At 46.6% G+C, this 24036-nt stretch overlaps 1 protein-coding gene across 1 annotated transcript; it reads left to right on the forward strand.

Moving 5' to 3' along the window:
- Positions 1-2390: 2390 nt before the first annotated feature.
- LOC135522225 (SWI/SNF complex subunit SMARCC1-like) lies at positions 2391-21891 on the forward strand. Its single transcript, XM_064948290.1, is given in 28 exon segments — positions 2391-2626; positions 3709-3828; positions 4055-4140; positions 4466-4640; positions 4746-4815; positions 6755-6824; positions 6931-7006; positions 7145-7270; positions 7527-7645; positions 7786-7916; positions 8418-8477; positions 8610-8647; positions 9667-9788; positions 9909-9980; positions 10155-10268; positions 10542-10624; positions 10627-10694; positions 10987-11157; positions 11258-11516; positions 11765-11899; positions 11902-11925; positions 13154-13209; positions 16748-16889; positions 16993-17165; positions 17553-17687; positions 19585-19852; positions 20050-20166; positions 20268-21891. Coding segments are annotated over 28 exon segments (3288 nt in total). The 5' UTR covers positions 2391-2440; the 3' UTR covers positions 20360-21891.
- Positions 21892-24036: the final 2145 nt, after the last annotated feature.

A 24036-nucleotide genomic window follows, 5' to 3' on the forward strand; every position in this document is an offset into this window, starting at 1 on the left:
TTTATCCTTACCAGTTGGGTCGAGATACCCATAAACCTCCACTTCACAGAGTTTTAGAAGTCTGTTCTGTGAATCTGTTCAATGATCTGTTCAATGATTCCCAACCAAATTTCCTGAGCTTGAGCTTGAGAAATTTGGGCAAATACAATGAATATACAGTATGTTGCCTTAAGAGGTTGGTAGAATCTTATTCAAAATTATTCACAACTGTAATGGCTGCCAAAGGTGCTCCCACCAAGTGTTAACTCTGGGGCGTGAAGACATACACAATAAATCTTCATTTTGAAAATGTTCTATAATTTTTTCTTTCACTTTGAAAATGGGGAGCAGGCTGTGTAGATCAGTAGGGGGAAAAATCTAATTTAATTTAATTTTCTTTTTAGATGTAATTTAATGCAGCAAAATGTGAAGGCTGCAAGGGGTGTGTAGACTTTCACTAGCGGCTGTATAAACCAGTCAGATACCAGTTCAAAGAGAGTGAGATGTTTACTGCTTTGTTTTTTCACGCAAAACATGCATGGTATTTTTCCAGAACAGATCAGGTGCAATAACGTTGAAGATAAATAACTGAAACGTGATTCCAGTTTATGGAGTTATACAGTACATGATCAAATGTGTGGGATGATGTGTGATACAACAACAGGAAGCAGTTGCAGATTAACAAGGGACGACTGAGGGCAAAGGACAGGCACAGCAACAAGGAAACTGTTATACTTACAGTACTTACATTACATGCTTTCTTATACTATTTCACATATTTATATGTAACGATTACAGATTACTTTGTTTCCTAGTACACTTTGAAATTGTATGAAATAGTGTGGTTTTAAACTTGTTTTAATTGTTAACTTAACTATTGTTCAAGGTGAACTAGCGTTGATGTTGATTAATCACAGATCACAATCCTGCAATAAATAGGGGAAAGGAATCTGTCTCTAATTTGTCTGTTTCTGTGTTGTATTCTCAAATGAACATGACCTTTTATTTTAGTCATATGCCTCTCCAATTAGCTTTATTAGATTGTCACTATTTTTTCAGGATATCAGCTATGTGAACTCATTTTGAGGCTGCAATGCCAATGCAGACATAGGCCTACAGCAGAGTTTCCCAACTCCAGTCCTTGAGTACCCCCAATTCCACACATTTCTGTTGTAGCCCCATATAAACATAACTGATTAAGGGCCTTATGTGGGCCCTAACAGTTGGTGGGCACCGTTTGTCACCGTTATAGTGCAATTAATGTATTGTTTAGAGCTGTGTAGTGGCTTGCTGGCATGCATCTTACTTGTTTTTTTGCCCCACCAAGACTTACATGCTAAAATTGCCACTGGTCCTCGCTTGCAACAGTCACTACTGAGTTCCAAACTGCCTCTGGAAACAATGTCAGCACAAGAACTGTTGGTTGGAAGCTTCATGAAATGGGTTTCCATGGCCGAGCAGCCGCACACAAGCCTAAGATCACCATGCACAATGCCAAGCGATGGCTGGAGTGGTGTAAAGCTTGCCACCATTGGACTCTGGAGTGATGAATCACATTTCGCCATCTGGCAGAACTCTCCAAGGCGAACTCTCTAAGGCGAACTCTCAAGGCGAACTCTCCAAGGCGAACTCTCCAAGGCGAACTCTCCAAGGCGAACTCTCCAAGGCGAACTCTCCAAGGCGAACTCTCTAAGGCGAACTCTCCAAGGCGAACTCTCCAAGGCGAACTCTCAAGGCGAACTCTCTAAGGCGAACTCTCTAAGGCGAACTCTCTAAGGCGAACTCTCCAAGGCGAACTCTCCAAGGCGAACTCTCCAAGGCGAACTCTCCAAGGCGAACTCTCTAAGGTGAACTCTCCTCATAATTCAGTAACAATCCTTCTGCAATAAAAAGTTGACTCACAGCAGGATATGATTATTAAACCAGTTCTTAAAAAATCTAGACTTGTTTCTATACAAAATATCCTTATTGTTCGAAATGAAATATCTATGTGGGGAAAAACTGTTTTTATATTAACGACCACACTAAAAATACTTGCCTATGAAAAGCAGATAATTTTGTAGGAATCTTATCAATGTTGTAGTTACAATGTAACATAAAATTGAGGCCACCAAAACCGGAGAAGATATAATGAGGGATGAAATTCCAAATTTAAGTTGGATTCTTTAAGAAACGTTTAGCCCAATTTATCTTAAAAGTAATATTCAAAGTAGGAAAATAAAAAAAATGGAGCCCACTATATTCATATGTGTTCATAACGACAGATGTCCTAATATAATGTGTACACTTTTCCAACCCTGACTTTCACACTGACCCTTCCCAAATGAACCCTCTTTATCGCGAGATTCAACAACTTTGTGTTATTTACAAATCTGCGCATGCGCATTTTTGTAAATTCGAAAACCTGCTTGGTGAGTGACGCGGTTGAGTAGCGAAACAGCAGCGGACAGGACAAGAAACAATGGCGACAGCGGCAACTGCAGCGGGTGGAACGGGTTCAGGGGGACCAGCAGCCGGCCCTATGGGCGTCGGTACTGCGGTGGGCCGTAAAAAGGATGGAGGTCCTTCCTCGAAATACTGGGAGAGCGCAGAAACGGTCTCTCAGATCGATTCGGTGCGCCAATGGATCGGGAAACACTACAAAAAGGTTAGCGAGTGCTGGTTTTAACCTCCATTTGAGTTCTAACATCAAGGCACGCGTCTCTAGCACAATAGATGTGCTATCTAGATATGTCTTTCAAGCTATCGGTCCTATTAGGTACTTGTGGCGAACTAGATATATAGATAGGTTCATGCATCTAAAGAAGCCTATAACAACATTACCCAACTAACGTTACATGAACATTGCATGTCAAGAGATAAGTAGGCTAACTAACGTTAGCTGCTAACTGAACAGCCTTAGCGTACTGTTTGTTTTGTTACACGGCCAACACATTAGCTGAAGAGTCTGTTTGTGTAAGCTACCCATCTGGGGTAACAAGGTAGCTAACGTAATTACAGTTGTTTTCATCTGACTATCTGAGCGTAGCTGGCTAGCTAACGTTGCGAAAACTAGCTTCGGTAGATAAGATTAACTAAATTAGCATGTTTTGAAACGGTATCATAGATGTAAACATTGAGGTCATCCGGTAAGGCACGGGACTTGATGTAACTATGGTTAGTTAGCTATTTTAACGGTTGGTAACATTATGATTGGGCAGATAATAGCAAACGGATCATTGGGCCATTAATGTCTTACATTTATGTCTAGCTAATTAGCTGAATAGTCTTGATGGGAAACTTCGACTACCTCGTGTACTGAACTACGCTCGGAGACCAATGTGTTCCACGCATAACCAAGCAAAGGATGCCTTTGTTGACAGCAGCAAACCATCAAAACATCTCCGCGCGGTCATGTATTTCCGAAAACAACTTTATTGAAAAGAAGTAGCTAGCTACTATAAACTATTTTCTACTTTATTGCTTTTCTTGAAACCAGGAAGACCCTTTTCAGTGACCAGTGACGGGGCTTCACTGAAAGAAAAGGTGATGTCATATCACCCTGCATATACCAAAGAAAGGCTGCTGTTTTGGTCTTATAATATGTGCTATCCACTCATGAGCTCTTGTTTGTGCCTGCATTGGCCATATGTTTGTCTGACTATGTAGCCTAACACTTCTGTGGTCTCACAATATTCAATCCCTCCTTTGTCACACCCTGACTAACACAGTGGCCTTGTGCTGTCTCAGTATGTCCAGGCAGACTCTCCCTCCAATAAGTCCCTGGCAGGGCTGGTGGTGCAGCTGCTTCAGTTCCAGGAAGATGCTTTCGGACGGAGGGTCAACAACCCTGCCCTCACCAAGTTACCTGTGAGTATCTCCACACACATCTTTACAGGGACGGGACCTACACACACAGTGAAATTTAAATTAATCCAATACCTTTTTTGGGCAAGGGAAGAATGTGCTATAGAGGGTTGGAGTGCTTCCCGATCACTTCTGCACATTTTGTGTCACAGTAGTTTGCCCTGTCTTTATCTATCTGAGCCAGCTTGTGGGAATGTCCCTCACCTTTTCTTCTGTATTGCCTCATCAGACCAAGAGCTTCCTGGACTTCAAGGCAGGGGGTGCTCTGTGTCACATCCTGGGCTCTACCTACAAGTTCAAGAGCGAGCAGGGCTGGTGAGTAGGGTCTTGATTGAATACTTAAAAAAATGCATCATTCAGGCCTCCCGGGTGGCAGTGGTCTAAAAGCTGTGCCACCAGAGATTCTGGGTTTGTATCCAGGCCGCGAAAAGGGGGGTAAAAAAATATTATAGTAAATCCATCGTTCCCACCTTGGACCAAGAGCACTTATGTGATTTGTAGAATGAATAGCTGAAATGTTCTTTCTATGGAATCACATAGAAGGTAGTGTTGCTTCAAGAGAGGGAGGGGAAATAAGAATGCCCTGTTGAGTTGACACTGTAAGTAACAAAAACATGTTCTATCCCTCCTATCTGTGCAGGCGTAGGTTTGACCTGCAGAACCCCTCCAGGATGGATAGGAATGTAGAGATGTTTTTGAATGTAGAGAAAACCCTGGTTCAGAATAACTGCCTGACTCGACCAACTGTATTCCTGGTGCATGACATGGAGCAGAAGCAGGCCAATAAGCTGAAGGACATCATCAAGAGACACCAGGTAAGACACACCCAGCCAAATCACACCAACCAATGGTAGGATTGTGTCACCACTCGCCAGACATTCAAATGGCATCGTAAGCCATTCCTAACTTCTGTCCTTTAGGGCTCCATCACTGAGGACAAGTCTAAGGCCACCCATCATATCTACCCCTCTCCAACCCAGCAGGAGGATGGTAAGTGATGTGCTCTACTGAGAAAGGAAATAAAGCACCCCCTTGCAATGTATATATCATCATGTTGCTTGATCCCATGAGGCTCAGTTGGTAGAGCATGGCGCTTGCAACGGCAGGGTTGTGGGCTCAATTCCCACGGGGACCAGTGCAGAGAACTCGTGATAAGTGCATCTGCTAAATTACTACAATTAAAAAATATATGTATACACTGCTCAAAAAAAATAAAGGTAACACTTAAACAACACAATGTAACTCCAAGTCAATCACACTTCTGTGAAATCAAACTGTCCACTTTGGAAGCAACACTGATTGACAATACATTTCACATGCTGTTGTGCAAATGGAATAGACAACAGGTGGAAATTATAGCCAATTACCAAGACACCCCCAATAAAGGAGTGGTTCTGCAGGTGGGGACCACAGACCACTTCTCAGTTCCTATGCTTCCTGGCTGATGTTTTGGCCACTTTTGAATGCTGGTGGTGCTTTCACTCTAGTGGTAGGTAGTGCAGCTCATCCAGGATGGCACATCAATGCGAGCTGTGGCAAGAAGTTGTGTGTGTCAGCGTAGTGTCCAGAGCATGGAGGCGCTACCAGGAGACAGGCCAGTACATCAGGAGACGTGGAGGAGGCCATAGGAGGGCAACAACCCAGCAGCAGGACCGCTACCTCCGCCTTTGTGCAAGGAGGGGCACTGCCAGAGCCCTGCAAAATGACCTCCAGCAGGCCACATGTGCATGTGTCTGTTCAAACGGTCAGAAACAGACTCCATGGGGGTGGTATGAGGGCCCAACGTCCACAGGTGGGGGTTGGGCTTACAGCCCAACACCATGCAGGACGTTTGGCATTTGCCAGAGAACACCAAGATTGACAAATTCGCCACTGGCGCCCTGTGCTTTTCACAGATGAAAACAGGTTCACACTGAGCACATGTGACAGACGTGACAGAGTCTGGAGACGCTGTGGAGAACGTTTTGCTGCCTGCAACATCCTCCAGCATGACCGGTTTGGCAGTGGGTCAGTCATGGTGTGGGGTGGCATTTCTTTGGGGGGCGCCAGAGCCCTCCATGTGCTCGCCAGAGGTAGCCTGACTGCCATTAGGTACCGAGATGAGATCCTCAGACCCCTTGTGAGACCATATGCTGGTGCGGTTGGCCCTGGGTTCCTCCTAATGCAAGACAATGCTAGACCTCATGTGGCTGGAGTGTGTCAGCAGTTCCTGCAAGAGGAAGGCATTGATGCTATGGACTGGCCTGCCCGTTCCCCAGACCTGAATGCAATTGAGCACATCTGGGACATCATGTCTCGCTCAATCCACCAACGCCACGTTGCACCACAGACTGTCCAGGAGTTGACGGATGCTTTAGTCCAGGTCTGGGAGGAGATCCCTCAGGAGACCATCCGCCACCTCATCAGGAGCATGCCCAGGTGTTGTAGGGAGGTCATACAGGCATGTGGAGGCCACACACACTACGGAGCTTCATTTTGACTTGTTTTAAGGACATTACATCAAAGTTGGATCAGCCTGTAGTGTCGTTTTCCACTTTAATTTTGAGTTAGACTCCAAATCCAGACCTCCATGGGTTGATAAATTTGATTTCCATTGATCATTTTTGTGTGATTTTGTTGTCAGCACATTCAACTATGTAAATAAAGTATTTAATAAGAATATTTCATTCATTCAGATCTTGGATGTGTTATTTTAGTGTTCCCTTTATTTTTTGAGCGGTGTATATATATTATTTACTGGTATAGGCGGGATTGTACTGTAATCTAATTCCTTATGGTCACGTTACTGAGGCTTACTCTACTCTCATATCACATTTCAAAGAAAGTGACATGTATACAGTAATATACTGTTATTAATACAGCAGTCGGTATGCATTACTTGAGGATGTGTGTGTATATGCTGATGGCAAGCTGTGTGTTTGTCTTGCAGAGGAGTGGCTGCGTCCGGTCATGCGTAAGGACAAGCAGGTGCTGGTGCACTGGGGCATGTACCCAGACAGGTGAGAGACTGGCACCGTTCAGCTTTGCTGGTCCACTCTGCCCTCTTACAGGTCCACCCACTGTGACCTGTTACTGACCTTTAACCCCTCTTCTCTGTGTGGTCAGTTATGACACCTGGGTGTCCACCAGCGACGTGGAAGGGGATGTGGAGGACCCACCCATCTCTGAGAAGCACTGGAAGGTGAGGATCGAGCATCCTGTCATGTTTTTTATTTATATATATGCGCCAAATGAACCCCCGCCTCCAGCCTGAATAGTACTAGCAGACAACACCACCCTTTAGTAGTGGATTAGCTTCGACTCCCCTCTCCTCTCCCAGGTGCATGCCAAGTGGGTCCTGGACACAGACGCCTTCAACGAGTGGATGAATGAGGAAGACTATGAGGTGGACGAGAACAAGAAGACTGTGAGCTTCCGCCAGAGGATCTTCCCAAAGGAGGAGGAGGTAGGCCAAACTCTTGAGGTGTGTGTTATGGATTCTTAGGAAGTGTGTGTCTCGGTGAGTTGCTGCACCACAGGGCTCTGCACGGTGGATTGTTGTCTTGTTCTTGTCTGTCTCGTGTCACCCATCCTTTCAAGCTCTCCTCTCCTCACCACCACATCCTCCCTCTTCTCCTCCTCCCCCGCTCCCCTCTGTGTGAGACTGTTCCATCTTCTCATTCTCTCTCTCTCATCTGGCCATCCCTCATGGTTCTGATCAGTCTTCCCGTACACCCGATCGTAAGGAGCGCAAGGCCAACGCCGCCGGGAAGAAGAGGAGGCGCTCGCCTTCTCCCCCGACCACCCCAGCCGAGTCTCGCAAGAAGGGTGGCAAGAAGGGGTGAGTCCCCCAATGACTACAGATCTAGGACAGGCTTAACCTTCCCAAATCATAACCTTAGCCATTGGGGAGAAAAACACTAAACTGACCCTGGATCGATGTCTTGGGCAAACTTCACTGACCTCTTCTCCTGTCCCCAGGAATCCTGGGTCTCACTGGAAGCGTCGTGGCCACCGTGGCGAGGAGGAGGAGGAGGAAGAGGACCTGACCAAGGACATGGAGGACCCCTCGCCTGTTCCCAGCATGGAGGAGGTCACTTTGCCCAAGAACGGTCAGTTGATTGTCCAACTCATCCCTCTTGTCTCCCTCTCCCACATCTGCTCTCCTCCCTCTCGATCCTTCACTGTCCTCTTTCTCACCCCTACCTCCCCGTGCCCCCCCCCTCCGTCCTCTTTCATTGGCTCAGTCACTCTAAATCACATGTTGTAAATCTCCCATTCTATCTCATGGTCCTGTTTCTTTCTCTCAGTACATCCATCTTATGCTTGTCACCATGTTGACTTGCAGTTTATTCCTCTCTGTAGTAACTGCAGTTTGTTCCTCTCTGAGTTAGAAAATAACTAATTGTTACACATGTACACTCTGTCCTTGCCAAGATGGCATGGAATTGCCCAGGGGGGGTGCTTTCTTCAGTGGTGCATTGAATGGAGTGCTATTCGAAAAGAGCGCTTACAAGAGAACAGACAGCTTTCGCTACTGTCAGTGTATTTCACCCTTACCATACTCTCTGGCTATTCTTCAGCCTATTTTTTTTTTTTATCCCTGTCCTCAGTGAACCCTAAGAAAGATAGCGAGAACACCCCAGTGAAGGGCGGGGCAGTGGCTGACTTGGGTAAGTGTGTGTGCAGAACTATTTCAGTGTTTAAGTATATACCTGTCTCAGTACTAAACTGTCAATCACCGAGATGTATTGAGTCAAGCAATGGATAGAGTGATGTCATAACGTCCCCTCTCGGTCTTGCAGATGATCTGGAGGATGACTCTGTGGTCTCCGGAGGCAAGGTAACACCCGTTTCTTCTTATTCTTTAATGATTGCCTCTAAATGAGGTCTCTTTTCTATCTTCATTGTAAACTGTTCCCTATTCATCCACAACCATAGTCGTCATTGATAGATCTAGGATCAGATTATCCTAACCCCCACTTCTTAGCATATCCAGAAGAGGGATGGAAAAATATCTGGCCTGGTGTCAGTGTTTAGAAGCAATGTCTACTCATTTGTAGATTAGGGCCCGGTTTCCCGAAAGAGATGGAACTTAGGACTGGTAGTGCTGGTCTCGGATCAGCTTTCTCCGTTAAAATCTTTCCTTAAAATTATAATTATTTCACAATACTGATGACAGATCAGCTCCTATTACCACCTACGGCTGCAAATATTGAGTCCACTTATTATAATGCTTATCCAATGACAATGCACTAAGTCACCAATTTGGCACATCGTTAGGCTACACACCATGAAATATATATTGAGGCAAATTAGACAGTAGCCTACGAGTAGCAAAATATAACTCAGTTGGGTTTTTATATGTCGCTTGTTTGTGTCCATCACAGAGATATATTGGCAACTTTTGTATTTGTAGTCAACTTTGTTCTAAAGTTATCGGCGGTCACATAGACCCACATGGTTTATCAGTCTATGTTTAGCGGAGGTCTACAAGTGACGCGGGAGGGCAAATAAAGCATCTGACAACGCACTTCCCTGTTCTATGATTGGTCTGAGGCATGCATTACATCACAAGCGTTTTCAAGTGCACCGTTATTAATGATGGTTTTGGGGAAACGCCTCAGAGACTTAACGATGCTGATTATGTTCTAACGATGATCTTAGCCGTAAGATGTTTTTGGGAAACCAGGTCCTGTTCTGTAAGGATTATTCCGGATGAATCTGGAAATCCTGCTTTTCTGACATTTATCCTCTGTTTGTATATATTAGAAACTGACCTACCCCCGAGCCAAAATTCTGCTCTCCTTGCTTGCCTATGTTGACCTGATCTCATCTGTGTGACTCTGTCTCCCCCTGTAGGAGGAGGAGGAGCAGGGCAAGGCCGAGGTCAACCGCCTCATCGACTCCAGCGAGGACAACGTGACCGAGCAGACCCACCACATCATCATCCCCAGCTACGCCGCCTGGTTCGACTACAACTGGTGAGGATGGCCCACTGTTCTTAGTGTGTGGGTAGTGTATTGTGTGTGTCTTGGGTGGGGGTGTTGGGCTGTATTTTATGTTTGTGTCTGAGTTTACCCCCCCCCCCCCATCCCTTTCAGTATCCATGAGATCGAGAGGCGTGCACTGCCAGAGTTCTTCAACGGCAAGAACAAGTCCAAGTCCCCAGAAATGTGAGTCCGCAAAGAACACTGCCCCACACACAACTCACTCAACCCATTAAAGAACCGCAGACGCACGCTTTCACTAATAATTTTTCGTTGTACACACACACACATTTTTGTCTAACACATTATTTGTTCTGACGATTCAGCGGTTTGTTTGTAAAATGTGTTTGTCCCTGTCAGATACCTGGCCTACCGTAACTTCATGATCGACACGTACCGGCTCAACCCTCAGGAGTACCTGACCTCCACCTCCTGCCGCAGGAACCTAACCGGAGACGTGTGTGCCGTCATGAGGTGAAGGGTCAAGGGGTCAACATGAAATGGATTCCTTAGGGCAGAAGCTAGGTCATTGTTTGTCAGGGCACACCGTATGCAAAACGCTTTGTAATATGCGTTTCTTTAAAAATATGACTAGTTTAGATTGTTCCTTATTGCTCTATTCAGATTCTTTCTGTTTGGTGCCTAATGAATAAGACCCAGGTTTAGTTGGACTGTTTGTCTTGCTCTAGATCACTGATCAAGAGTGATGATTGTGGAGTATATTCTTTGTATGTATCTAACTACTAGGGTGCATGCGTTCCTGGAGCAGTGGGGGCTGGTGAACTACCAGGTGGATGCTGAGAGCCGGCCCCTCCCCATGGGCCCCCCGCCCACCCCCACTTCAACGTGCTGGCTGACACCCCCTCTGGTCTGACGCCGATGCACCACCGTCCCCCACAGGTTAGAAAACTACATGGAGCTTTGGCCACATTGCTTTCACCTATCCAGTCCTTTCAGGTCATTGGATACTGAGGGAGTCGGGGCGAGGGGAAGGGTCTTTAAACCCAAGCCTGTTAGTGCCGATAGTGAATTATATCCAAATACACATACAGGCGTTGTGTGTCATTAGCCATTGATTTTTGATGATTTAATGGGTCACAAATGTTGAGCGATTGTGTGAGAGTGTTCACTGCATCCTCTGACCACAGTGTGATTCCTTTCAACCTCCCCTGTCTCTCCTCCGTCCTTCTAGATCCCCTCCAGCCAGCAGATGATCAACTTCCCAGAGAAGGGCAAAGACAAGCCCTCTGACATGCAGAACTTTGGCCTGCGTAACGACCTCTACTCCAAGAAGAACCCCAAGAGTAAAGGAACCAGCGGCGGCCGGGAGTGGACCGAGCAGGAGACTCTGCTCCTATTGGAGGTACGTCAGTCACAACCGACCAGCTGACCAATCACACACACAATCTAAAACCTACCAGCCTATCAGAACCCTTCTCATTCCTCTATCGCCTCCCTACCAGGCTCTGGAGATGTACAAGGACGACTGGAACAAGGTGTCGGAGCACGTGGGCTCGCGCACCCAGGACGAGTGTATCCTGCACTTCCTGCGTCTGCCCATCGAGGACCCCTACCTGGAGAACTCTGAGTCGTCCCTGGGCCCCCTGGCCTACCAGCCCGTACCCTTCAGCCAGTCAGGCAACCCTGTCATGAGCACCGTGGCCTTCCTGGCCTCCGTGGTGGATCCCCGTGTGGCCTCTGCCGCCGCCAAGGCAGCCCTGGGTACGTGTTGTGGGGACTGGGTGTGTGGGTCATTTGCAAGGGTGTTTTAATCACAATGTGTTTATTCACAAAACAAGATGTTTTTAATTTGTATGTAATATCACGCTGCATGTAGTGCGTCGTAATGATATGGTTGTGTGTGTGTGTAATATCGCTGTGTGTTTGAACATATCTGTGTGTGTGTGTGTGGAGGGACTATCACAAGGTGTGAGTCTGTAGCTAACTACAGTGTCTCCCTCTCTCTCCAGAGGAGTTTAGCCGTGTGCGTGAGGAGGTGCCAGCAGAGCTGGTGGAGGCCCATGTGAAGAAGGTGCAGGAGGCGGCCCGCAGCACAGGCAAGGTAGACCCTGCCTATGGCCTGGAGAGCAGCGGCATCGCAGGAACTTCCCCGAGGAGCCCGAGAAGACCGGTAAAACACACACACTCGGAACAGAACACATGCATTCAGATATACATACACACACGGTCGCACATTAGCGAAGGTAGATTTAAAAAAAATACTCTCGTACTCAAACTATCACGGTTGGTTGTACCTCCAGTATTATTCCTTCATAGCTCATTCTCCATCTTTTTAAATAGGGAGCCGATTTGATATTAGTACTTTTATTTCCATGACTGGTCAAAGCTTGTTTTCTCATGGCTCTCTTGTCCCTCTGCAGAAGACATATGGTGAGCGATATGTTTGGAACGTCTCAATAAAGTCACAGTATCAAATAACAATACATATAGAATTGTGTAAACACACAGGCCTTCATATAAACATACAGAAACATTCTCTCATCACATACATCAAATATACTCATGCATGCAATACTCACTCACTCACACAAAATACCCACCCAGATACACACCCCCACATTTAGATGGAGTACTGAGTGTTACCAGTGGAGGGCAGCAAATAGCCAAGACACACACAGACCACAGCTAACAGGTTAGGGCGAGGCTGCTAGTAGCCAGCTGTCCGCAGGTCACCTAGACCTTATTCCTACCTCCTGCATGTGTGTGTGCGCTCGCGTGGGTAAACCCAGATGTGTATTCTCACCAGAACATTTTGAGGTGCCAGCTGAAATCTAGATGGCCAATGAGGGGGGCAATGTAGAGGTTTCTTCACTGTGTTATATGTCTGTGCCCGGCTGTCGTGGTGTCCAGTGGATTAGAATGGCAGATGGGGCGTGGGGGAAGGGGTTGAAACTGGGTCAACACACTATGCCATGTGCCACGGCCTCAATGCCTGGTACACACACAGCAATCGCTCAATCGGCAATTACACATGAATAAATGCATGTTACACATACATGCATCAACAACCAATAAATGGCCTAAATGCATTCAATACCCTCCCCAAAGCAGTCTACCATCTCTCATACGGGTCAATACTCGCATAGTAAAAAACGTGCCCAAATGCACATGCGTGCATGCTTTTTCAAACACACACATTCATGCACTCTCACTCCACATCGACTCGCTCGCTTTCTCCCACGTTTGCAGATACACACCACACTGTCATTCCTAACCACACTGTCATGGCGAGCGTCTACTTATGGTGCATAATCTGTTTGATCATTTCCTCTGAGAAATGTCTTGTTCTTTGTCTATCCCTCTACTCTAAGCCCCTCCCTCTCTCTCTGTCACTGTAGAGCCAACAGAGACCGAGAAGGTGGACACAGACTCCGACTCCCAGCAGCCTGACAAGGTGAGAAAGCCCAGGGGCGAGAGAGGTCTTTTAGCATAGTTTATTAATTCGACCATAAAAAAATGCAGGTCACATAAAACTTGAAAAAGCCATATAAACTCAGCAACAACAAAAAAAACGTCCTCTCACTGTCAACTGCTTTTATTTTCAGCTAACTTAACATGTGCAAATATTTGTATGAACATAAGATTCAACAACTGAGACATAAACTGAACAATTTCCACAGATGTGACACAGAAATTAGATGTGACAGACAGAAATTGAATGTGTCCCTGAACAAAGGGGGGGGGGGGTCAAAAATCAAAAGTAACAGTCAGTATCTGGTGTGGCCACCAGCTGCATTAAGTACTGCAGTGCATCTCCTTCTCATGGACTGCACCAGATTTGCCAGTTCTTGCTGTGAGATGTTACCCCATTCTTCCACCAAGGCACCTGCAAGTTCCCAGACATTTCTGGGGGGAATGGCCCTAGCCCTCACCCTCCAATCCAACAGGTCCCAGACGTGCTCAATGGGATTGACATCTGGGCTCTTTGCTGACCACGGCAGAACACTGACATTCCTGTCTTGCAGGAAATAACCCACAGAATGAGCAGTATGGCTGGTGGCACTGTCAGGATGAGCCTGCAGGAAGGGTACCACATGAGGGAGGAGGATGTCTTCCCTGTAACGCACAGCGCTGAGATTGCCTGCAATGACAACATGCTCAGTCCAATGATGTTGTGACACATTGCCCCAGACCATGACAGACCCTCCACCTCCAAATCAATCCCACTCCAGAGTAAAGGGCTCGGTGTAATGCTCATTCCTTCGACGATAAACTCGAATCCGACCATCACCCCTAGTGAGACAAAACCGCGACTCGTCATTAAAGAGCACTTTTTGCCAGTCCTGTCTGGTTCAGCGACAGTGGGTTTGTGCCCATAGGCGACGTTGTTGCCGGTGATGTCTGGCGAGGACCTGCCTTATACAACAGGCCTACACGCCCTCAGTCCGGCCTCTCTCGGCCTATTGCGGACAGTCTGAGCACTGATGGAGGGATTGTGTGTTCCTGGTGTAACTCAGGCAGTCCTAAGTTTTCATAACTGTGACCTTAATTGCCTACTGTCTGTAAGCTGTTAGTGTCTTAACAATCGTTTCACAGGTGATTGTTCATTAATTGTTTATGGTTCATTGAACAAGCATGGGAAACAGTGTTTAAACCCTTTACAATGAAGATCTGTGAAGTTAATTCTGAGAAATCCAATTATCTTTGAAAGACAGGGTCCTGAAAAAGGGATGTTTCTTTTTTTTGCCGAGTTTATGAACATGAGTAAAATCATGGAGGATAACACACACAGTCCGGGACTTATTTCCATTGTGGTCCTCTTGAAACCAGATGGCAAGGCAAAATCGAACACGTTTGAACACAGTATGACAGCGAGATAATAAAACAAAGAACAACAACATCCATCTCGTTGCAGTTACATCGTAGGATACATTCATATGTGCACCGAAGACGTCAAACAGTTTTTAACTCTATTTTTTTTAAAGCTGGCAGTCGTACAGTCTGCCCCTCCATTTACTAGTCTCCTTCCATCTTTGGCTTACTCTATTCTTCTCTCTCCATCCATCCACCCTATCTGTCTGTGTTTAGGAAGGCCACGGGGCAAATGTAACGCCACAGATAACATTAGCAGGAGTCAGCCATGCATCAGTGACCACTGTAGAGGCTGAAATGTTCATTAACCTTCATTAGCCATCGCCTATCCACACCGGTTCTAGTCCTGATGGCTTTACTGCAGGCTTATTGAAATGCAGGGCATTAGCTTTGACCCTCGTTCGGTTTTGCATATTTTTCCTCTTGGGTAATTGAGAGCTGTCTGGCTATAGTCTTCAGTTTGGTATTTCTCAGCTCTACATCATCCTACATTTGTGTTTCTCAGTTCTGTTTGACCTGTATGTACGGTGCATTCGAAAGTATTCGGACCTCTTGACTTCTTCCCTCATTTTGTTACGTTACAGCCTTATTCTAAAATTGAAATAAAAAAATCTTATCAGTTGACACACAATACCCCATAATGACAAAGCAAAAACATTTTTTTTTAAATAATTTTCTTCCAAAAGTATTTAACTTATTTTTTCTTTTTATTTTCACATTTACGTAAGTCTTCAGTCCCTTTACTTAATACTTTGTTGAAGCACCTTTTGGCAGCGATCACAGCCTCGGGTCTTCTTGGGTACGACGCTACAAGCTTGGAACACCTGTATTTGGGGAGTTTCTCCCATTCTTCTCTGCAGATCCTCTCAAGCTCTGTCAGGTTGGATGGGGGGTGTCGCTGCACTGCTATTTTCAGGTCTCTCCAGAGATGTTCAATCGGGTTCAAGTCGGGGCTCTGGCTGGGCCACTCAAGGACATTCACAAACTTGTCCCGAAGCCACTCCTGTGTTGTCTTGGCTGTGTGTTTATGGTTGTTGTCCTTTTGGATGGGGATTCTTCACCACAGTCTGAGGTCCTGAGCACTCTGGCGCAGGTTTTTATCAAGAATCTCTCTGTACTTTGTGCTGTTAATCTTTGCCTCGATCCTGACTAGTCTCCCAGTCCCTGCCGCTGAAAATCATCCCCACAGCATGATGCTGCCACCACCATGCTTCGCCGTAGGGATGGTGCCAGGTTTTCTCCAGATGTGATGCTTGGCATTCAAGCCAAAGAGTTCAATCTTGGTTTCATCAGACCAGAGAATCTTGTTTCTCATGGTCTGAGAGTGTTTAGGTGCCTTTTGTCAAATTACAAGCTGGCTGTTGTGTGCCTTTTACTGAGGAGTGGTTTTGTCTGGCCACTCTACCATAAAGGCATGGTTGGTGGAGTGCTGCAGAGATCGTTGTCCTTCTGGAACGCTACAGCTCTGTCAATGACCATCAGGTTCTTGGTCGCCTTCTCCCACGGTTTCTCAGTTTGGCCACACGGCCAGCTCTAAGAAGAGTCTTGGTGGTTCCAAACTTCTTCAATTTAAGAATAATGGTGGCCACTGTGTTCTCTGGGACCTTCAATGCTGCAGAAATGTTTTGGTACCCTTCCCCAGATCAGTGCCTCGACACAGTCCTGTCTCAGAGGTCTACGGACAATTCCTTTGACCTCATGGCTTGATTTTTGCTCTGACATGCACTGTCAACTGTGGGACCTTATATAGACAGGTGTGTGCCTTTCCAAATCATGTCCAATCAATTGAATAAACCACAGGTGGACTCGAATCAAGTTGTAGAAACATCTCAAGGATGATCAATGGAGACACGATGCACCTGAGCTCAATTTCAAGTCTCATAGCAAAGGGTCTGAAAACCTATGTAAATAAGGTATTTCTGTTTTTTTTATTTTATACATTGGCTAACATTTCGTATTGTGTGTAGATTGCGAAGGAATTGTATTTTCCATCCATTTTTGAATATGGCTGTAGCGTACTACAATGTGGAAAAAGTCAAGGGGTCTGAATACTTTCCGAAGGCACTGTAACTATAATCAGCTGTGTAACACTTTAGTCTTACCTGTCTCTGTTGTCTCAGGCTGAGTCTAAGGACGAGGCGGAGAAGCCCAGTGAGTCTGCTGAGAAGCTGGCCGAGGGACACAAGGTGAAGAGCGAGACGGCCGAACTGTCTGAACGGGAGGAGGGAGAGAGTGAGGGAGGAGAGGGCAAGGCCACAGCAGGTAGAGTAGATCTAAGCAGAATATACGTTTTGTATTTGGGTTGTATAAGTCCTGCATCGACTTGAATGATAGTGTTTATTCAATGTTTTCGCAACGTTTTCAGACAAAGACAAGGAGGAGGCCATGGAGACCTCAGAGGAGGACAAAGAGAAGGCGGAGCAGGGAGCGATGGAAGAGGAGGAAGAGGAGAGGAAGAAGCGAGAGCCGGACGGGGGGGAGGGGAACATTGCCACTGCAGCCGCTGCTGCCCTCGCCTCAGCTGCCACCAAGGCCAAGGTTTGCTTCTTTCAGAGGGCCAAGGGGATGGCACTTTGTATATCGAAACCTGAAACTACACCGCAAGCATAGCGCTGTTTTTCGGAATGCTCTGTTTTTGGCGTTTGAAACCAGAAGTAGAAAACTGAGGCACATATCGAAAGCGTGAGCCGGCTTTTCGAAATGCATGAAATAGATCCGAAGCCTTAACAGATGCTTCGGCAGCTCCATTCAGTCATGCTATGCTTGTGCTGCCGGTGTAGCATCTCATTGATCGTTGTCAGTTTTGCCCATGGCTCAAAAGCTCTTGCGCTGCACTTATACTACCTGGCCAGTCTCGTTTGGCCGTAAGGCGACGCTTTCTATTTCCGTTACATCTTTCCTCTGTATTCCTCGCTTTCCCTGTAGCACCTGGCGGCGGTGGAGGAGAGGAAGATCAAGTCTCTGGTGGCTCTGCTGGTGGAGACTCAGATGAAGAAGCTGGAAATCAAGCTCAGACACTTTGAGGAGCTAGAGACCATCATGGACCGAGAGAAAGAGGCTGTAAGTAGTGGCCCCGCGGTGGATTGTGGGAAATGTAGTTCAATGGGAGACTGCATGCGGGTTGAAGGTGCATGTAGTTTCCTATATCAGTTGTCACCCATCCAGGCATTTCAGAGATGTGTGTGAGGGAGAGCCAATGACCGATGGATAACTTGGCTGAACAAACAGAAGGTTTTGGGAGTGGGCCAAAATATACAACATAAGCAGAGGAAGTGAAGTGTCAATATACAACATTTGCATTAATAATGGGTGGTAATTTTGAGGGGTAGTTGTGGAGTACACAGAGGATAGTAGAGTAAAGAGCAAGTAAGCATATGAAGGCAAAGCATTTGGGGAGGGGTCAGGCATCGTTGCTGTGCCCATTTGGATACACATAGTTGTCTAGCTTATTGTATTGCTCTTAAACTAACTGCTGGGTGATAGTGGGCCTCTAGTCCAGTGGAAAGTCAGGCTGTGTGTGTGTGTCAGGAGTGTAAAACTCTGTAAAGCGTGGAGCTGCTGCGGACCGCAGCCTAGTTGAGCAGCCTGATAAATAGTGCATGAAAAGGCCAGCCAGTTGTTACATAACCCTCTGGAACAGCACCCAGGCTGCCTCCCTCCTACCGCTACCACAGGCTGTAAACACTGTGTTATACACACACACACTCATACACACACTGTGTCTCTGTCTTACGCACACATATATACAAACACTAAATCAGGGCACTCCTCACTGTCTTTAGTACTTCATACTCTTCCTCCTCTACAAATGTACAGGGAATTCCTCACCTCCTTCCATCTCTTTTTCCACATCTCTCCATCCCTGTGTCTCTGTAGGGTTTTGGTAATGGAATTCCCCATTGATTCCGTGTCAGAGAGAGTGTTAGTGGTTTATTGCATGCAAATCAATCCCTTTATCGACATTTCCAGCCATTGCTCCCTCTCTCCTTCCTGCTTCCAGAGTGGTCCTGTTTCACTGCCCCCTCTCTTCCTCCCCACAGTCTCATTCCATTGCTCCCTCTCTTCTTCCTGCTTCCAGAGTGGTCCTGTTTCACTGCCCCCTCTCTTCCTCCCCACAGTCTCATTCCATTGCTCCCTCTCTTCTTCCTGCTTCCAGAGTGGTCCTGTTTCACTGCCCCCTCTCTTCCTCCCCACAGTCTCATTCCATTGCTCCCTCTCTCCTTCCTGCTTCCAGAGTGGTCCTGTTTCACTGCCCCCTCTCTTCCTCCCCACAGTCTCATTCCATTGCTCCCTCTCTTCTTCCTGCTTCCAGAGTGGTCCTGTTTCACTGCCCCCTCTCTTCCTCCCCACAGTCTCATTCCATTGCTCCCTCTCTTCTTCCTGCTTCCAGAGTGGTCCTGTTTCACTGCCCCCTCTCTTCCTCCCCACAGTCTCATTCCATTGCTCCCTCTCTCCTTCCTGCTTCCAGAGTGGTCCTGTTTCACTGCCCCCTCTCTTCCTCCCCACAGTCTCATTCCATTGCTCCCTCTCTCCTTCCTGCTTCCAGAGTGGTCCTGTTTCACTGCCCCCTCTCTTCCTCCCCACAGTCTCATTCCATTGCTCCTCCTCTCTCCCGCTGTACCGCTCTTCCCTTCTATCGTGATCAGCTTGTCTTTATGGCTTATACTCTTTAAAAAAATATATTTCCTTTCTCTTCTTATTCCTCTCCTTCATTCTTTGATTTATCAATCCATGAAATGAAGCTGTTTTTGTATCACCACCCTGCTCCATATACCACTGTTGACTTTATCATCCTCTCTCTGTCCAATGAAATTAGCTTTATTGGCATGATTATCTTTTCAAAGTGATACTATGAGTAATGATCATCCTTCTACTTGAGGACAGTGGGCTTTTGAGAAGTGAAGGGGAATGATAATCTTGATTAATAGTATGATAAAATGATGACACCCCCCCCCAGTTGGAGTTGCAGAGGCAGCAGCTGCTGACGGAGCGCCAGGCCTTCCACATGGAGCAGCTGAAGTATGCTGAGATGAAGGCTCGCCAGCAGATGGAGCAGCAGCAGGCCAGCACAGTGGCCCAGGGCCCCGCACCCCACCATGGTCCCCCAGGGCCAGGCATGCACCACGGACCCTCCCACCATGGACCCCCTCCCGCCATGCACTCCGGACACGGCCCTCCCGGACCCGGGTTCCACCCCATGGGTCCCCACCACCCGCAACAGACCGGTAAGGACACACACTGGAGCACACCATTTCTCAGCAAAGAAGCACACAAAGACCCCAAAAGTCCTGGAACTATATCCAAGGCAAGGGAATAACACCAAATATCAGCTCGGAAACATTAGTCTGTTTTCAAAAACATGTTCCAGCACACTGATTCTGTGATAGGCCAAGAGTCTCACCAAGCCTCTCCTTCTGTATAGGCCCAATGGGAGGGCCCGGTCAACTCATGCCAGGACGCATGATGCCTGGCGGTCCCCCCACTGGCAGCATGCCTCCTATGATGGGTCCCCGCCACCCTGGAGCCCCCAACGGCATGTGTGAGTCCACTATCCGTATCCGCCTTCCAGATCCTACTCAGCCAGAAAAGTGTGTGTGTTGGTGTGTCCCATTCTCAAACCAGTGTGTTCTCTGTCCTCAGACCCTGGCCCTTCGCCTGTACAGGCTGATGGTATGCCCCCAGCATCTGTGGGACCTCAAGCGGCAGCCCCAGCACGAGTTGCTGACAGCTAAGATCCCTGCCCCCAAACAAACACACACCAGCACGCACTCACCTCTTATAAAACCTCAGCTCATTGATGGCCTTGCTACTGGCTGAGTGTTCTCTCAGCTCCAAAAAGTCATCCTGGCTTACACACACACACACACACACACACTCCCTCTCAGGGCACAGCGTCAAGGGGTCTGTGGCTCTGGCCCTCCTAGTAAGAACACTGTTTTCTCCTCAGTCAGTCTGGTGTGGGACAGATCAGATAGGCTCCTCCCAGTCATTTTTAAGAATATATTGTGTGTTCTCTATTTTAAAAGAATATGAAGCTGATATTTCTGGAGGAAATCGGAAAACTCCCACTTTTCCCTCTCACCTTTTTAGAATGACACAGTAGTCTCTTCCTCTCCTTCAGCGCAACACCAACTCCCCCTCTTCCTCCCCCCCTCACGTCTTCCCCCAACACAACACCAGGGGGAGCTAGTTGGGTTTGAGGGCTAGTTGATCGTTTAGGGACTTGTGTTGTGTACTGTAATGAATGGGATCATGAAGGTTCCTTCGACACACACAGAGGGGGCCAGTAACACTCCCTTCACACACACACACACACTCACTGAGAATCTACCTCTCCACTTTGCTCTTCTGAAGCTAAAAACACTGTAGTCCAAAGTGTGTGTTCATGTGTTTGTGTGTACGTTGTTGGTGTGTCAGAAGAGCAGAATGTGCGTACAGCTGAGACAGGTGTTTGACTGTCTGCTCGGCTGCTCTGCCCCCCACCCCTCCTATCACATGGGTCAAACAACCGATCGATGGGCGTGTCCAGAGGGCCCATAACTCATAGCCCCCACCAGCTAGGCATAGCACTGTACTACTCACACACTTAGCTGAACCCTGCTCTAGTACACTGGAGGCTGCTCACACACAGGCAAAGAGAAAAAGAAAAAGAGAATCCCACTGACATTCATCCATCCTTTTAGTGAGCTAGATATGGTGATATAGTTGAAGTTAAAAACCATGTGCTCCTCCTCAGTGGTGGAGTGGGCGTCTAGCTGTTCTGGTGCTGATAATGTAGCTGCTACCGCTACCTCTCTTCATCCATCTTTGTTCATTTCAACACCCCTCTACACCTTTCTGCTACCTCTGCCTCCTTTCTCTTTGTCTGTCTGCTACCTCTCTAGAACTGCTCTTGCTCGCTGCTAGCTACCTCTCTGCTCTGCGCACCCCTCTGCTACCTCTAGAACCCCTCTCTCATTCGCTGCCCACGTGACTGCTGAGTTACTGTTACCACCCCCCCCAGGTAGAATATCACATACACACAACGTCTCTTGCGCTCTCACACTTCCTCATTCAAGGTCTTTCCAGTCTGTTATATCACAAATGATGAGAACCCCCTTATATCTTGTATCTTTTTTTTTATGGTCATGTATTTTTAAGAATAAACATTGTGTAGATTTGAGATCTTTGTTCTTGGAAGTTTGTAGCATTTTATTTTGTTTCTTCAGGTCTGTTGGTACTTGGACCTGGACAATGTCTAATAAATTGATTTTGTATTAAGTGATGTCTGTTTTCAGTAGTTCATTTATTCTGAACAAAATGTTGGATTTGGTGCTTACACTTGATTGAATTTATAGATTTGTATTATTTCAGGGAGGGACTACAATATCTAGACTAGAACATGACGAAATGGTCATATTATCCTGGGAAATAGGAAGTTTAGAATATTCTCTTTCCTATCTTTCTCTATACATATTTTGGGGTAATCATTTTATGCTAGCAAAAAAATAACTAAAGCCATATTTCATATTAAACACTGTCAGACACAAAACCACACCTCAAAGCAAAACAATCAGCTTTTGACTGGTGAGGGGTCTAGGGCAAAGTGCTACAGAGGAGAGATGGTCTTTGTGTGGTTGTTTTGCTGCTTAGGCTCTTATGCAGCAGCTGCAAATGCATATGAGGAAAAATGATAACAGCATCTATTCATCCTGATGTCATTTAAGCCCTATTCCCAGGCAGCCAGCACTGTAATCTGGCGGGAGGGGGGATTTCTCTGCCCATGCAGATTGACCAAGGAGGATGTTATTGAGAGGGATGAGGGGCGATTATGTCTTTGGTGGGGAGGGGTGTTTTTTGTGCCATCTGAGCAGCCATAGAGGAGGGAAACAATGATCGTACAGAAACATTAATGACAAAGCATCACCCTTTAGAACAGAGTCAGACAACTCTGGTCCTGGAGTGCTGCAGGCACTTCATGTTTTTAATTTAACTGACCTGAAAGACCAGGTTGTTGAGTTTAGGCGATCATTGAACTGATCAATCAGCTCAGTTGGTCAGGTGTGGTGCCTGAAACCGAACAGGGTTGCCGACCCCTACTCTGTAAGATCTACTTCTCTTCACATAAACAGGCTCAATGTTTTGAACAGCTCCTCTATAAATGCAACATGTAAAGTGTTGGTTTCATTAGCTGAAATAAATCCCAGAAATGTTCCATATGTACACATTTCTCAAATGTTCTGCACAAATTGACTTACCTGTTAGTGAGCATTTCTATTAGCCAAGATAATCTATCCACCTGACAGGTGTGGCATATCAATAAGATGATTAAACAGCATGATCATTATCCTGGTGCACCTTGTGCTGGGGACACAACACAATGCCACGGTTGAGGGAGCGTGCAGTTGGCATGAGAGCTGTTGACAGACATTTGAATGTTAATTTATCTACCATAAGCCACCTCCAAAGTGGTTTTAGAGAATTTGGCAGTACGTCCAATCGGCCTCACAACTGCAGACCACGTGTATGGCATTGTGTGGGTGAGCGGTGTACTGATGTCAACGTTGTGAACAGAGTGTCCCATGGTGGTGGTGGGGATGTGGTATGGGCAGCTACGGACAACAAACACATTTTTATTTTATCGATGGCAATTTCAAAGCCCAGAGATAACGTGCTGAGATCCTGAGGCCCATGGTCGTGCCATTTATCAGCCACCATCACCTCATGTTTCAGCATGATATTGCCCAGCCCCACGTCGCAATGATCTGTACACAATTCCTGGAAGCTGAAAATGGCCCAGTTCTTCCGTGGCCTGCATACTCTCCAGACATGTCACCCATTGAACATGTTTGGGATGCTCTGGATTGACGTGCACGACAGCGTGTTACGCTAATATCCAGCAACTTCGCACAGCCATTGAAGAGGAGTAGGACAACATTTCAGAGGCCACAATCAACAACCTGATCTATGCGAAGGAGATGTTGCGCTGAGGCAAATTGTGGTCACACCAGATACTGACTGGTTTTCTGATCCACGCCCCTACCTTTTTTAAATGAAAGTGTCTGTTACCAACAGATTCATATCAGTATTCCCAGTCATGTGAAATCCATAGATTATGGCCTAATGAATTTATTTCAATTGCCTTATTTCCTTATCTGAACTGTAACTTAGTCAAATCTTTGAAATTATTGTGTATTGCGTTTGCATTTTGGTTCAGTATAAAAGCATGGCAATATGGTGGACAGGACACCTATCCAGTCCTTGTGTTTATCAGTGGTCACAGAGGAAAGAAGACAAGGGGATCAACCTCCCGATCCACACTCCTCCCTTTGTCCCCCATACACTCTCCCTCCTCTTCCCCAGCTGAGTGAGTGGTAGAGATAGACGCAGCGAGAGAGTGTGCTGCTGATGGGCACGGGGATAGAGACAA

This window comes from Oncorhynchus masou, chromosome 30 (assembly GCF_036934945.1).
Source record: "Oncorhynchus masou masou isolate Uvic2021 chromosome 30, UVic_Omas_1.1, whole genome shotgun sequence".
Classification (NCBI taxonomy): Eukaryota; Metazoa; Chordata; class Actinopteri; order Salmoniformes; family Salmonidae; genus Oncorhynchus; species Oncorhynchus masou.